This window comes from Anabrus simplex, chromosome 2 (assembly GCF_040414725.1).
Source record: "Anabrus simplex isolate iqAnaSimp1 chromosome 2, ASM4041472v1, whole genome shotgun sequence".
Classification (NCBI taxonomy): Eukaryota; Metazoa; Arthropoda; class Insecta; order Orthoptera; family Tettigoniidae; genus Anabrus; species Anabrus simplex.
Window position 1 is genome coordinate 973029498 of NC_090266.1, and position 13754 is coordinate 973043251.

The 13754-nt window shown below is 37.2% G+C and overlaps 1 protein-coding gene across 1 annotated transcript in view; it reads left to right on the top strand.

Moving 5' to 3' along the window:
• dpy (dumpy) overlaps positions 1 to 13754 on the top strand; it is a 562668-nt gene that overhangs the window by 195344 nt on the left and 353570 nt on the right. Inside the window, 2 exon segments of the mRNA XM_068226068.1 lie at positions 1301 to 1552; positions 6877 to 7014. Of these exon segments, the coding sequence (XP_068082169.1) occupies positions 1301 to 1552; positions 6877 to 7014 (390 nt within the window).

The window sequence follows — 13754 nt, forward strand, 5'->3', positions numbered from 1 at the left end:
TAGGAAAAGGCAAGGAAAAAAAAACAAACAGGGAATCTGCCACCTGGGCGCCTGCCCTAAATGCAGATCAGTATTGATTGATTGATTGATTGATTGATTGATTGATTGATTGATTGATTGATTGATTGATTGATTGATTGATTGATTGATAAAGACCCAGAAATTTGAGGACATCTAGTGGTGCATGCAGAATGCATGTTGCAACGTGTGTTTCAAGTGGTCAAATGGTGCATAGAATTCAGATATAGGCATTTGCGTAAGATGGTACCTTACTGGTGAGCAGAAGGCCATGCATATAAACTTGTAATTGTTGCAACACCTAAATCGGCTCTATATAGAGGAATACCAGCAGCAGCTCCTGTTTGACAATGTACCTGCTAATGAGATCAATATCTATGATTTGATCTATGAACAAAGCAGATGAGCTCAGAATGACAGGATTCTGGACTCCTAGAACAAAAAATGTTTGTTCTGCTTCAGGTAGTGGCAATACTGACAGAGTTTCTTATCAGCAAAGTCTCCTGCTACAGGACATGCTGTCACCAAGTGATAACATCAGTGATAAGTGTGGCTACAAGTTGCTGCATGTTCTTCGAACATCTATTAAGGTTAAGTATTGTGAGAACTTGTCTGGGGAAATTGTTATTCATCATGAGATTGCTAGCACTCATGCCGTGAATGTCATGGTCGCAATGCTGCAGCGATTAGGATGAGACGCTCGAATTACTCCTTAGGAGCATGATAGCCAAGTGGCATAGCCAGGGCTTCTCAGTAAGGTGACTTCAGTTAGAATCTCAGCCAATGCCTGTGGGATTTTTGAAATGAATATTCATGTCCTTAAGGTTTGGATTCCATGTAAAATTGGAGGTCTTGTGGCTGTGATCACGAAAACAGCAGTTGCCTTAAGCTACAAAATTGCTTGCTTGCTTATTTGCTTTGGAAAATTACTCCTTACAATTTTCATTTGTCATCCCGTGACTTCTGTGATTTCCATTTCTATAGACTAAAGAAGAATTTGAAGGGGCATCAGTTAGGACATTGATTTATGCAGTCACCTCAGTGGGAAAGTATTTATTCAGTCTGCGAATTATTGAAGGTTGGAACATGTTTTCACTTGTTGGATAGCTATGAGAGATTCTACAGTTGAGGTTTGATGGAGACAATTTTAATCTTTGAATTGTTGCCATACTCCTTATAAGTGTGATGTTGTTTAAACACTGTTGGATGTAATTGCCTAAGTGGAAATGATTCTAATAAATTTTGTATCTTGTAATTTTCTCCTCTCCCTTCATTGCAGGAGGAGGTGACCAATGTCTGCGTAATCCATGTGGTGAAAATGCCAAATGTCGCGACATTCCAAATGGGTTTGAATGTACATGTTTACCTGGATGTACTGGTGATCCTCATGTGGGTTGTTTATGTACTGGTGGTTTAAAGGATTTGTGTCAGGAGAAACGTTGTGGCATTAATGCACTTTGTCGTATTGACAGTAGTGGAAAAGCCAAATGTTATTGTCCATCAAATTACCCCATTGGAAATCCTAATAGAGAATGTGAGTTTCTTTATGTTTGTATCATTTAAATAATTAAGTTCTTATTCCATGTTGTTCAGTCTTCAGTTGTCTAAAATCATCTTGTGATTATCATTTCTTGTTACTCATGATCATATTCTTGTAATTTCTTGTTTATTTATGAATTATTTACATGAAATGTCAGTCTGAAGATGACTTTTTATTAGTGATGCCATGGTTAAAATACATTGGTAACTGTAGAAGTTTGTGTAATAAGCACAGACACTGATTAAGTAAGGTCGATGATTAACACTCTTATTAATGAGCACATCTCAACGTTTTTAATTACATTTTCAAGAATATATACTTTACTTATTAATATCCACTTGAATAGTAGCATTTCCAAGTGTAAAACTCAGATAGTATTGCTGATCCTAAATAAATAAATAAATTAATTAATTAATTAATTAATTAAAATCAGTAGATTCAAATTACAATATTTCATTAATTGGAAGACTGACTCTCATCTGTGTCAACTGCTTCTTAAAGATCACTAAGTGTTTAACCCCTCAGCACAGTGGATTTAAATGTCCACTTGCCGCTGTGCTGTGGGAGGAGTTCTAAAGCCGGTACTTACATTTTCTCAGATTCGTGCAAGACTTTGTTCAAAGCAACTCTAACTGCATGGTCCAGTTAGTTCTTGGCGAAGTGTAGGCGGTAAGAACAGTAGAGGTGGACCAAGGCATAAATATGACAAATAAATTAGATTTCTTATGCTATTTGCTTTATGTCGCACCGACACAGATAGGTCTTATGGCGGCAATGGGATAGGAAAGGCCTAGGAATTGGAAGGAAGCGGCCATGGCCTTAATAAAGGTACAGCCCTGGCATTTGCCTGGTGTGAAAATGGGAAACCACGGAAAACCATCTTCAGGGCTGCCAACAATGGGGCTCGAACCCAATATCTCCAGATTACTGGATACTGGCCGCACTTAAGCGACTGCACCTATCGAGCTCGGTAAATAAATTAGAGTAGTATTAGTTATATAGAAATGAAAAGTTTAGCATATGTTAGGGATGTGGGGGCATGAAGGGCTGCATCAGACAAGTCTATGGACTGATGACCCAAACAGCAGCAAACTATAAGAGAGAAACTGGTAATGTAACAATGAAAAAAAAGAAGAAAAAAAGAAGAAATTATTAGTATAGTATTAAGTAAAATAATGGTTTTAAATAATACCGGTATTGTGAATATTTGGAAATGTAATTTATTAACCCTGGAGAGGGCACGTAAAAATACTATCGTGAAGAGGTGCACACAGTGTTTTAGATCGGGTCACAAAAATGTAACACAACTTAAGCAAAATCTATGTTTAATGTTACAAAACAAGTAAATAAATTTGAACCAACTTATAAATAATATTCAAAGGAGCTTTAACAATATAATGGTTGGATGTTAAATAACTTACAGTCATTCTGCGTCATCATTAGATTCTTGATTTTCCGTGCCGCACTGAACACATGTCACTGCCGAGTGTTCTTTGCAGATATGTTGCTGGCATACATGGCACGTAGTCTTGGTTTTCTTTTCTTCTCCAGTTGCAGTAGGCGCATCTTCCAGGTCCTTCTAGTACTTGTGGAGTTGCAGAAAGCTCTTCTTCAGGCAATCCTAACATTTGGCAAATGTTTCTTTTTAGCCCTGTAGGAGTTTGAATAGCATTGTGTTCTTGTAAATATCTTACTCATAACTGTTGGCTTAGTTCTTTCAAATAATTATGCCTTTGAATGTCCAAATTACCTTTCGCATGCTTGTAAATAGTATATGAATTAACACCAGTAATGTTCAAGATAGTAAAAAACAAATGTCATTGGCCAACGGTTGCTTTTGCGTGAAACTTAGTAACACTCTTTATACTGATCAACTACATCAACACCACATTTAGTTGAATTATAGAACATCATGAAATATGGCTTAGAAGCATCTCCAGATTCTGGGTCAATATCATCACTGTCATGCATGATGGAAATTAGAATCACGACTTTGTTTTTCATTGGAGTATAGGCCACCATGGTTAGGTTTCCTCTGAAGGCAAAGATGCTGGAATTTACAGGCTTTCTTTTCCGATAAGTGCAGAAAGAATCTCTTTTGTTTTTTCTCAGAGTTCCTACTAATGTTAGATTATGGTCTTTCAACAGGGTTTCCGCAAGGGGAATGGAAGTATACCAGTTATCAGTAGTAATTGACTGCCTTGTGCCACTGACGGGTGCTGCCATCCTCTTTACATCTGCAAGTCCAGAATTATCAACCCTGAAACGTCCCTCAAGTTCTTTTCCTGCGTACACCTCCATATTAACCATGTAAATTTTTTTTTCGCATGCTAAAGAATACACTTTGATGCCGTATTTGGCCAGCTAGTTCTTTATAAATTGCCTAAAGGCACACCGTCCCCTCAATGCCTCTAGCATTTCACAGAGAAGCTAGTTTGCATTTCTTGACAGCCTTTTGAAAAATGTCTCAAATGGGGGCAAGCTTTTCTAATAATCTTCACTGCTTGCGTGTTGTGGCATCATCAAATCTTATGTTTTTTTTTAGAAATTTCAATAGTTCTAAGTTCATGGTGGTTCTGAAGAACTCATTCCCAAACCCATCAGTTCCCCATAAATCCAATAAGTTCAGATGGCATACATTGTAAACCCCTGTCAAATAGAGAAGGCCAATAAATGCCTCTATCTCACTCCTACTTGTGTCTTGGGCATCACTTTGCTTCGAATGTCCAGGTCATACTTTTGAAATACATTGGTTAGTAAATCTTACAATGTCATCCAACACCTCATCTGTAACTAATTTTTTTTTCCATGCTTCTATTGGTGAGTTTGGTTTATGACACGTCACCCCAGGTAAGCGTCTCACTATATTTCATGCAGGCGTTCTTGTATTTCTATTCCATGGAAGACAATGGACAGCCCATATTGTTATGTTGTCTTTTCCAATGTACTGAGGTCCTTGGCACTCAGCTTGCTTCTCTTCATCAGCAGATTCCTCTGAACTGGAATGTTCTTCTTGTATTTCTAGTTCGTCTTCCATGTCTTCATCCGATGCAAGTTCATCAATTGCTTCAACAGCAGGTTCATCGATAAACAATTGGCAACTAACCGTTCCTTGATTTTGAGCTCTCTCCTCTTCTCTTGCTATTTCCTTCTCAACACTTTCTAAAAGTCTTAGGATTTCACGTTCCCTATTTCTATCCACTATGTCTCTGGAATCAGTATATAAGAAGGCACTCTTTACGCAAAAATAAAGCACTACTGACACTTTCTTACTACATTAACTGAATGAAAAAGAAATAAAACTTAACTCATAAACATGCACACATCAGAGGGTGCGCCAGGACGTTTAGACCGGGTCCATCAAACAATGCACTGTCTGAAACCGAGGAGCGGGAAAGGTGAACTGTTTACACACACTGATAGTGGACGAGTCCAATGTAAGGTACTGAGGGTATGGAAACCAGTGGCCCACTACATCAAGAACTATAAAAAATTATCTCTGAACCCGGTCAAAAAGACCGTGATGTTCCCTCTCCAGGGATAAAGGGTCAAAACCTACCAGGCTCCAATTACATTTTTACCTACACATGCATTATTCAAATAAATACTGTTAAAAGTTTGAATACCATATTTACAGAAGGGTACAATAATTATGTTTTCAAAATGGGCTTGGAAATTACTGGGAAAAGGAATGGACAGTTTCTGTAATTGTCCTCTTCAGGTGCAGTGTTCAGTTCTGTTTGGGAGTTGAAGGAACGGAAGTGCATATATACGTTGTTATTTCGATGATTTTCTCTGTGTCATGCAACAATTGCTTCGATTTGCTTTTTGTTTTGTGTACTAGTATATCATTTGTTTATTTAATTCAGATCTCCAGGTAAACTTTAACAATTCATATTGTTGTTTATATTGTTATTATAAAATAAAATGAAGTGGACAGGTTGGAATGAGAGAAAATGGTTGAATTTGGACTGTATGAAATGAGTATATCTATTGTCAGTGGATGGGAAAAATTTGTTCAGACAATCCTGTTCAGGATGAACTCAAGTGAACAAAATACGACTGTGGCTGAGTTTGACATGGATTAAGAACTGTGGACATAATATTGATGCACATAACGTAGTGGACAAAATGTCAGCGATCAAGACAGCAGAGGACGAAATAACCTGGAAGTGGGATACCAATTCTGTAAGCATAAATGTATAAAAATTTATGCTCAACAGATTCTACCATAGAGGAGGAATTTCAATTTATTGTTCATCCCTACATGTTTCCCTTTCATATCATTGAAATTTTCTGGTTATCTGTTTCTTTCCAGGACAGTCACCAAAGTCTTTTTTGTAGCTCAATGTGAAACTGATCATGTTAGTGATGACTCTTATTTCTAGGGGCAGAGCAACAAGATTATCAGCCTCATATTCATACTCCTATTCAAAGATTTTGAAGTTATCCTCCACCGATAACCATAATAACATATTGTACATGAATATTAAATAAAAGAGAAAAGAAACATTCCAATGGAATGTGCATTATCTGAGCATTGGGCAGCACATAGGTTGAATGTTAATTTATTTAAAGCAGATGACTATTTTCAGGATAGTGTTTGTGGACAAAATATTTAGATATTCATGATTTTATAAAGGTTAAGGATTCAAAATTGTGTGAGGTTTTCAAGATGAAAGTTTCACTTTATTCATTAATTCAGAATAGCCATGATTGAAAAGAGAGTTATGAAATCTATATGAATGAATTTGCAAACATGCACTCTGTTCTTTCTATAACAACTCATCTGTTGGCCACAGACATAAAACGACGACGACAACAACAACAACAACACAATCATCTGCAATTTGTAAAGATGGGGTTCTTGTGGTCTATTTTCAGAGAGTGATTTCTTGAAAGACAACAAGAGAAGAAAAATAATTTTTCAGTTATGCATTCCTTCAAAATAATAAGAGAAATCCAGCACTTCAGCAAACTCTAAGAACTACAACAGTTAAACAAACATTATTTAGAACTTTTCAGGAAGCAAATATGATAATCTCTTTTTAAAAGGGGCATGGCAGTTTAGTGATTTTGTCATTGAATTCTTATCAAATCCAGACCATTGCATGTGTGATCTGCAAACTGAAAACCACACCTCTGTGGTTCAAATTTAATATAAAATTTTGAGGTCTCATGACTATAACCTCAACATCAACAGTCACATAGAGCTATACATAGAGAATTGATTATTTTTCTCTTTGTCACCTATTTCTTAAGATCAGTTATTGAATTCCAGTCATGTGTTTACAATAAGTGACTTTGTGTTGCTGCAGGTTCTGTGGATCGCACACCATCTGACTGCCGAACAGAAGGCTGTGGTAAGGGAGCAGAATGTCTCCGTGAGGGTGCGGCTTTTGTATGCCGCTGTCCTCCTGGGACTACTGGTAGACCTAAAGTAGAATGCCGATCAGGTAGGACCAGCTTCATTATTATTGCCTTTGTGAGCATGCTTATTGAGTCACATTGTGTTTACTATAACTCTGCACAAATGGCTACTGCTAGAGAGTGGTATAAGGCTGTATATAAATGATTGTAAATAATATGTAACATGTCATTGATATGATTGAAGTTGCAGCTATATTCCCTATTGCTTTTGAGAATAAGCTGTTATTGAAAATTTGCTTCATTAACTTAATTCAGTCTGCATGTCATTATAATAGGGAGATTGTTAGCAGAGACAGAATATAATGTAAAAAGTTATGAGAATTAAAAGTATTTTGTGCCCTTTTCTGATAATAATGTTTATACACATAAATGTAGGCCTATTGAGAATATTATATAATTTTCTCATCAGTTTTCCTTATCAGTTAGATGTAAACACAGTGAAAGCCGTTCAGGCCTTATTATGCCTGCTAGGAACATTTCCTTTGAATGTCATTTGCTTTTTGATCAGTTATGTCTAGTTGTAGTAATTTTATTCTTCATAATACATCTCAATTGGTCTAAAAGCAAGTAATTTAATGTGTCCAAGGTTATAGACTGTTGCATTAACACTGCGGCATTCACGTGGGTGATATGTCATCCAGTTCAATTGGGTAATGTATTGTCATTATAAGTGGATTAAAAGTTACAGAATGATATTGTTGGTATTTTAAATGGAATCAGCTTTATGTACCAAAATAATATATATAGATAAAGCAAAAAGAATATAAAATGGGAAAGTTAAATACAATACTTCACTCCATTGTCATGGCTCATTTGTCATGGGGAGATGGTGGGGGTCTCCTCCTTAGTGGAAACAAACACACCTATCGCGTATTATTCATTACACACATCACCTCACAGCTTAGCAATAAAAGTGTATTTTAGTTCCCTCTATAACAGCGCAATAATGCTAAATAGTTGTCTTGAAGACATTGTAACAAGAATACTCGCGCGGGTGATTATTGTCAACCAGACTACATTAAGGCGGAACTGAAGGAAAATGGGCAAGCTAATTAGCACAAACTCTAAATAATATTAGGCATTTGTGAGAGATTAGCTGCAGTTTGGGTTGTTTGCTCCACCTTCATTAACAGCTACATTAAAATATATAACTGTTGTTGACTATTGTCGTCCGTGCGAATGTTGCATTGTTAATGACCGAATGTAGTTTTATCTTGTTAATAAGTATATAACATGCATAAATCATTAACACCTTGGTACCATGTCCAATTATCCAATAGGTAATCTTTGTCACCTATATTGACACATTTTAGATTACAGAACATGAAGTACCGGAGCCATTACCCCAGCTGTCTTAAATACAGGGGGGATGCTATGTCAATTTGTTTAAAAATAGGTCGTTGACCCCTGATGTGCGGGTTGCCTACCACACAGGCGCTACCCCCATTTTCAACCCAACCCTTCAACACCTTACCTTACTCAAATCGTACTTCTTCTTATCCATTTCCTGGACATTGTCGTTTTTCACAATTCCTTAGTTCATATTTTATCATCCACCATATTTCTGATATTGAATAAAGAAAGGGCCATAAAAGGTAGGAAATAGAGCCTTCATAGGCCTTTCAAACTTTGACCAAATAAAATTGAATAGGAAAGATTGATATCTTCTAAGAATGTGAATCAGAATTCTGAAAAATATTAAGATATGCGGATTGTCTTATTTTGTATGATATTCACCCAAAATACTATATGTTGAACACTCAGATCTGCAAAAAATATTAATCATATCATATTTATTACTTTGGCTGATGAGTGCAAGTATTTTTGTGCAAAAGCCATTCTGAGTGACCTTTTCATCTACTTTGACAATCTACCTTTATCATCACATCTTGTCACCACAGTCAGTATGCACAAGACCAGTGCTCCCATTAACTAAACGGAAAATACTTAGGAGATTAGAGCACTGGAAGAGAGAGTTATGCCTCTGAACACCCAGTGTCTGTACAGAAGGGAGCTTCTACTCACAATTATGTATGACATACCAATCTCTGAATTTCTCATCATCAGCAGTCTTCTTGACAGGAATCAAACTCAGTCTTAGTCACTTAGGAACTGGCAGTGATAAGCAGCACATGTTGTAGTGAGATTTTTTTAAGGAAAAATAAGTGCATTGCAGGAAAAGAGAAATAGCACTTTTCAATTGTGAATAGGCATATATCAAGGAGCTAAAATATTGTAATAAAATTACTTACTTTCAATTAATTTCAACAATCATGTAATTCTTATAAGACTTCATAACATAACACAATAAATATAATCAATTTCCCTTTTCCAGCATCAGCTGGGTCAGGATGTCTATGGCACCTTTCCGTCTTCCTCCATACAATCATCATTGCTGCTCAACTGTGTTTCAGTCAATTTTCTTTCTTAATATGCTGCTCTTGATGGAGTTCAACCACCTTAGCCTGGTTCTACCTCTTGTTCTCTGTCCTTCAGTCATCCATTTCAGTATCCTTCCTACTTCCATCCTCTTAACATGTCAAGAGTGTCTAAGTTTTTCCCCCTCCATTCTGTCAGAACACTTTTCTATTCCAATCCCCTTCCTAATATTCTCATTTCTCACCCTGTCCTTTCATGCCTTTCCAGTCAGATGTTACTCCTCTGTATTTTGTCATAGTCCAGGTCTCTGCTGCATGTGGGGCAATAATACACCTTATACACCACCTCTTTAGACTTCCTTCTTCCAGATCAAATTCTTCACACACTGGTAAAATACATTTCCCTGTTGTATCCATATCCAATCCGTATCCTGCATCAGTTTGCTTGCATAGTAGGTTGAAACATTCTATAATTTCAATATCTTGTCCCCCAATTTTTACTGTGCCTTTCCCTTCTCTTTCTCCTTTAGTTAACACCGTTGTCTTGGTTTTAACTGTGCTTATTTTCATTCTATAATTATCAATATAATCACTCAGTATGACTAGTTGAGCTTTTACTTCCTCTCTGTTTGCCCCCCTTATCACAATGTCATCTGCAAACATCACCTTCAGCTCCTTGCCCCCATATTTTCCTTTGCCACAGTTTCAATTACCATTATGAACAACAATGGCAACAGTACACTTCCCTGTTTTAGTCCAGTTACATTTTGAAACTATTCTGTCCTACCCACAGGGGTTTTGGGCATTACTGCAACAACTGTTGTACATTGCTTGCACATATTTTTTTGATCTTTCATTTTCCAAATCCTTTCTGCTTCATGACTTTCCATACTTTACCTTTGGGGATGCTATCATATGCCTTTTCTAAATCGAGGAGTGTCATCACTTTTTCTCTTCAACATTCCCATTGCTTTTCTAGAATCTGTCTCATCTGACACAGATTTTTCATTGCAAATACATCTAAATAGCCAATACGGCCAGTTTAGATCTTCCATTTCTAAAGTCGTATTGCACTTCTTCTAATTGTCCTTTCTAGTATCCTTTCTAATGTTTTTGTAATTTGTGATATGAGCAAGATTCCTTGATAATGATCACATGCACATTCTTGCCATCCTTCTTAAATATAGCTACTGTCCAGCTCTTTGGCCAAATGATCAGCGTAGTTGCCTTCAGTTCAGAGGGCCGTGGGTTTGATTCCCAGCCAGGTCAGAGATTTTAACCTTGAACGGTTATTTCACCTGGCTTGGGAACTGGGTGTTTGTACTGTCTCCAACATTCATACAATTCACACACCACATACTACACTATACTATCTTCCACTACAAAAGCATTAATTTCCCATACACGGCAGATGCCACATGTCCTTGGACACTTCTGGCACTAAAAGCGATATGATAAATAAATATACCTGCTGCTACTACTACTACTACACCAGTCATCTGATACAGATTTTTCTTTGCAAATACATCCAAATAGCCAATACAACCAGTGTAGATCTTCTATTTCTAAAGCAATAGTGCACTTCTTGTAATTGTCCTTTCTAATATCCTTTCAGATACTTTTGGTGTGATACGAGCATGATTCCTCGATAATTATCACGTACCTTCTTGTCACCCCTCTTCAATACATGGTGTATCAGAACTTTCCCGACAAAAAAATTAGGGATGCTCTTTGTGTTATGTTAAGAACGATAGTGCAATCGGATTGGTGGAGAAAATTTTTCTATTCGAGAAAATGAGGTTATTTTGTGACTTCCTAGCATGCGATTCAAATTAACAAACTTGCCATATTTACTATGCCAGAGAGCGAGTCGCTGCCTGTTGTTGTGCATCAGAGGAGGGAAGGGAAGGGTGGGGAAGGGCAAGAGGTAAGGCTCGTTGCCAATGCACAAGTTTCTCGTTTGTTTCGCGTAGTCCCCAGCCCTAGTAGGCTGTGTACAGTTTGTTCTGCACAAATTGACTGCTATGCAAACCCCAAAGAAAGAGAAGATGAACTTGCACCAAAAATACAGACAGCTTTCCAGGTCATTCGCAACACACTACACATCCTGAACAGAGTCCAAAAGTCACTACTTCATCGTCGTTAACTGTACATCATAAGTAGGAGGGGGGCATATTCATTTCATTCCATTTACAGTGTTGTGAGTGAAGGAATTCACAATTGTAGGGCGGCAGAGTTGCATCATTGAGCATGTTGAATAATAAAGAACATTACTGAGACCAACAGACGGGAGGTGGTGCATTCCTTGACTGACAAGTGTGTCTCAATTACAGAGTGTTCTTGTACTGTGTACGCAGTTACAGCTGTTTAATAAACAAAATGTGGATATTGCCTGTAAGAGACAAGGACAATCCTGTCGAGTCGAATGATGAAACTTGTGCATACACACGGAGCATTATCTCTGTCTCCATCATACACCCTAATTCTCCTCCCTCCCCTTCTCTTCCTGATGTACAGCAGCGGCTTGTGCTGTGGCATAGGGAATATGGCAAGTTCATCAATTTGAATTGTGCGCCCAGAAGTCACAAAGTAACCTCATTTTCTTGAAAAGGAAAATTTTCTCCACCAATCCGATTGCACCATCATTCTTAACATAACACAAAGAGCGTCCCTGACTTTTGTCAGTATAGTTCTGATAGCTGGCCCCCTTAGTGTAGGGGTAGCGTGCCTGCCTCTTACCCGGAGGCCCCGGGTTCGATTCCCGGCCAGGTCAGGGATTTTTACCTGGACCTGAGGGCTGGTTCAAGGTCCACTCAGCCTGCGTGATTAGAATTAAGGAACTATCTGATGGTGAGATAGCAGGCCCAGTCTAGAAAGCCAAGAATAATGGCCGAGAGGATTCGTCGTGCTGACCACACAACAACTCATAATCTGCAGGCCTTCAAGCTGAGCAGCGGTTGCTTGGTAGGCCAAGGCCCTTCAAGGGCTGTAGTGCCATGGGGTTTGGTTTTGGTTTTATAGTTCTGATACACCCGGTATAACTATTACTACTACAGCTGCTGTTGCTACAGTCATCTGACACAGATCTTTCTTTGCAAATACATCTAAATAGCCAATACAACCAGTGTAGACCAACATGCCCTGCTGCCTTTATTATTTCCACACAGAATTCATCCATTCCCTACGTTTTTCCCATTTTCATTTGTTTGATTACAGTTTTCACCTCTTCATTGTATCATTCTTGGCTTTTGTCTCCTTACACGCTTCCTCTATAAACTCATCTAAACATTCGGAAGTTTGCTGAAATAATCGTTCCTTTAAAAAAAGATATTTTAATAGTATTGTATATACAATATTATAATATATCCTTTTCTACACATTTGTTTTCACACAGTTTATTATTAATACACCTATGTAATATTTCCATATGCTCTGCTTTGGTGAAAGGACACTTCCTTTTAAATTATTAGATGTTGTTATTATCCCATCTTGTGATATTCATCCTGGGAAAATATTTTGTTAGTCTCTATGAAGATTATTTGGAAATTTTGTTGTCTAAAAGGTTTGGTCTTTGCATATTCTTTCATGTATTTCTGACTTTATCATGGTTAGGTTTTACGTAAGCTTGGTTTCTGGTTGATACGTTTACATGAAATTCCTGTGAATTAATTTATATATATATACTGTGTTGTTTACTGTGTGAATAAGCATAGCCATCTAAAAAATTATAAAGAAATCAAAGCATAACTATATATATATATTTATTTCAAGTTATTGAAATGAAAATGTACAGATACGAACACTTTTGCAGCAGTGCTGGAAAATTTGAATTGCCATCTTTTGCAGATTTCCAGTAAACACAATATTTCTTGTATTGCACGAACCATATTTAACCATGTATGTTCCATATGCTGAGAGGAATATGGGTAGAAAGTAACCCTATTAATTACTGTAATTTTTGTCTATAGCCATTTAATCATAATAATCATCAAATAATATCATGCCATTATCTTACTATCTTCCTTATTGCAGTTTGTACAGAGATTCCCTTTCCTCCTGTCCATTCATTTTGTGCATATGTGGATTGTCAGCCACAGTTTTCCAATCTGTCTTGTCACTTGACCTTGGCTCAGTATGAGAAGTCCCTTAGTGTCAAAGATATGTTGTTCATTAATCAGAAAATATGTAATTAATTTGGGTTCCCATGTTCTGTATAATACCTGTTTAGCTTTCAAGGTGTTTATACAGAGTTGTTTTGTGATATATATTCCACCCAGATTTTCTTTCAAGTATATTTCATTAAGTAGCTTTGTTTTCAGTTTCAGCAGTAGGTAGCATCTGGTTTTATACCTGTGCTGTTCTGAGGCTGTCTGATGTGTTTATACTTA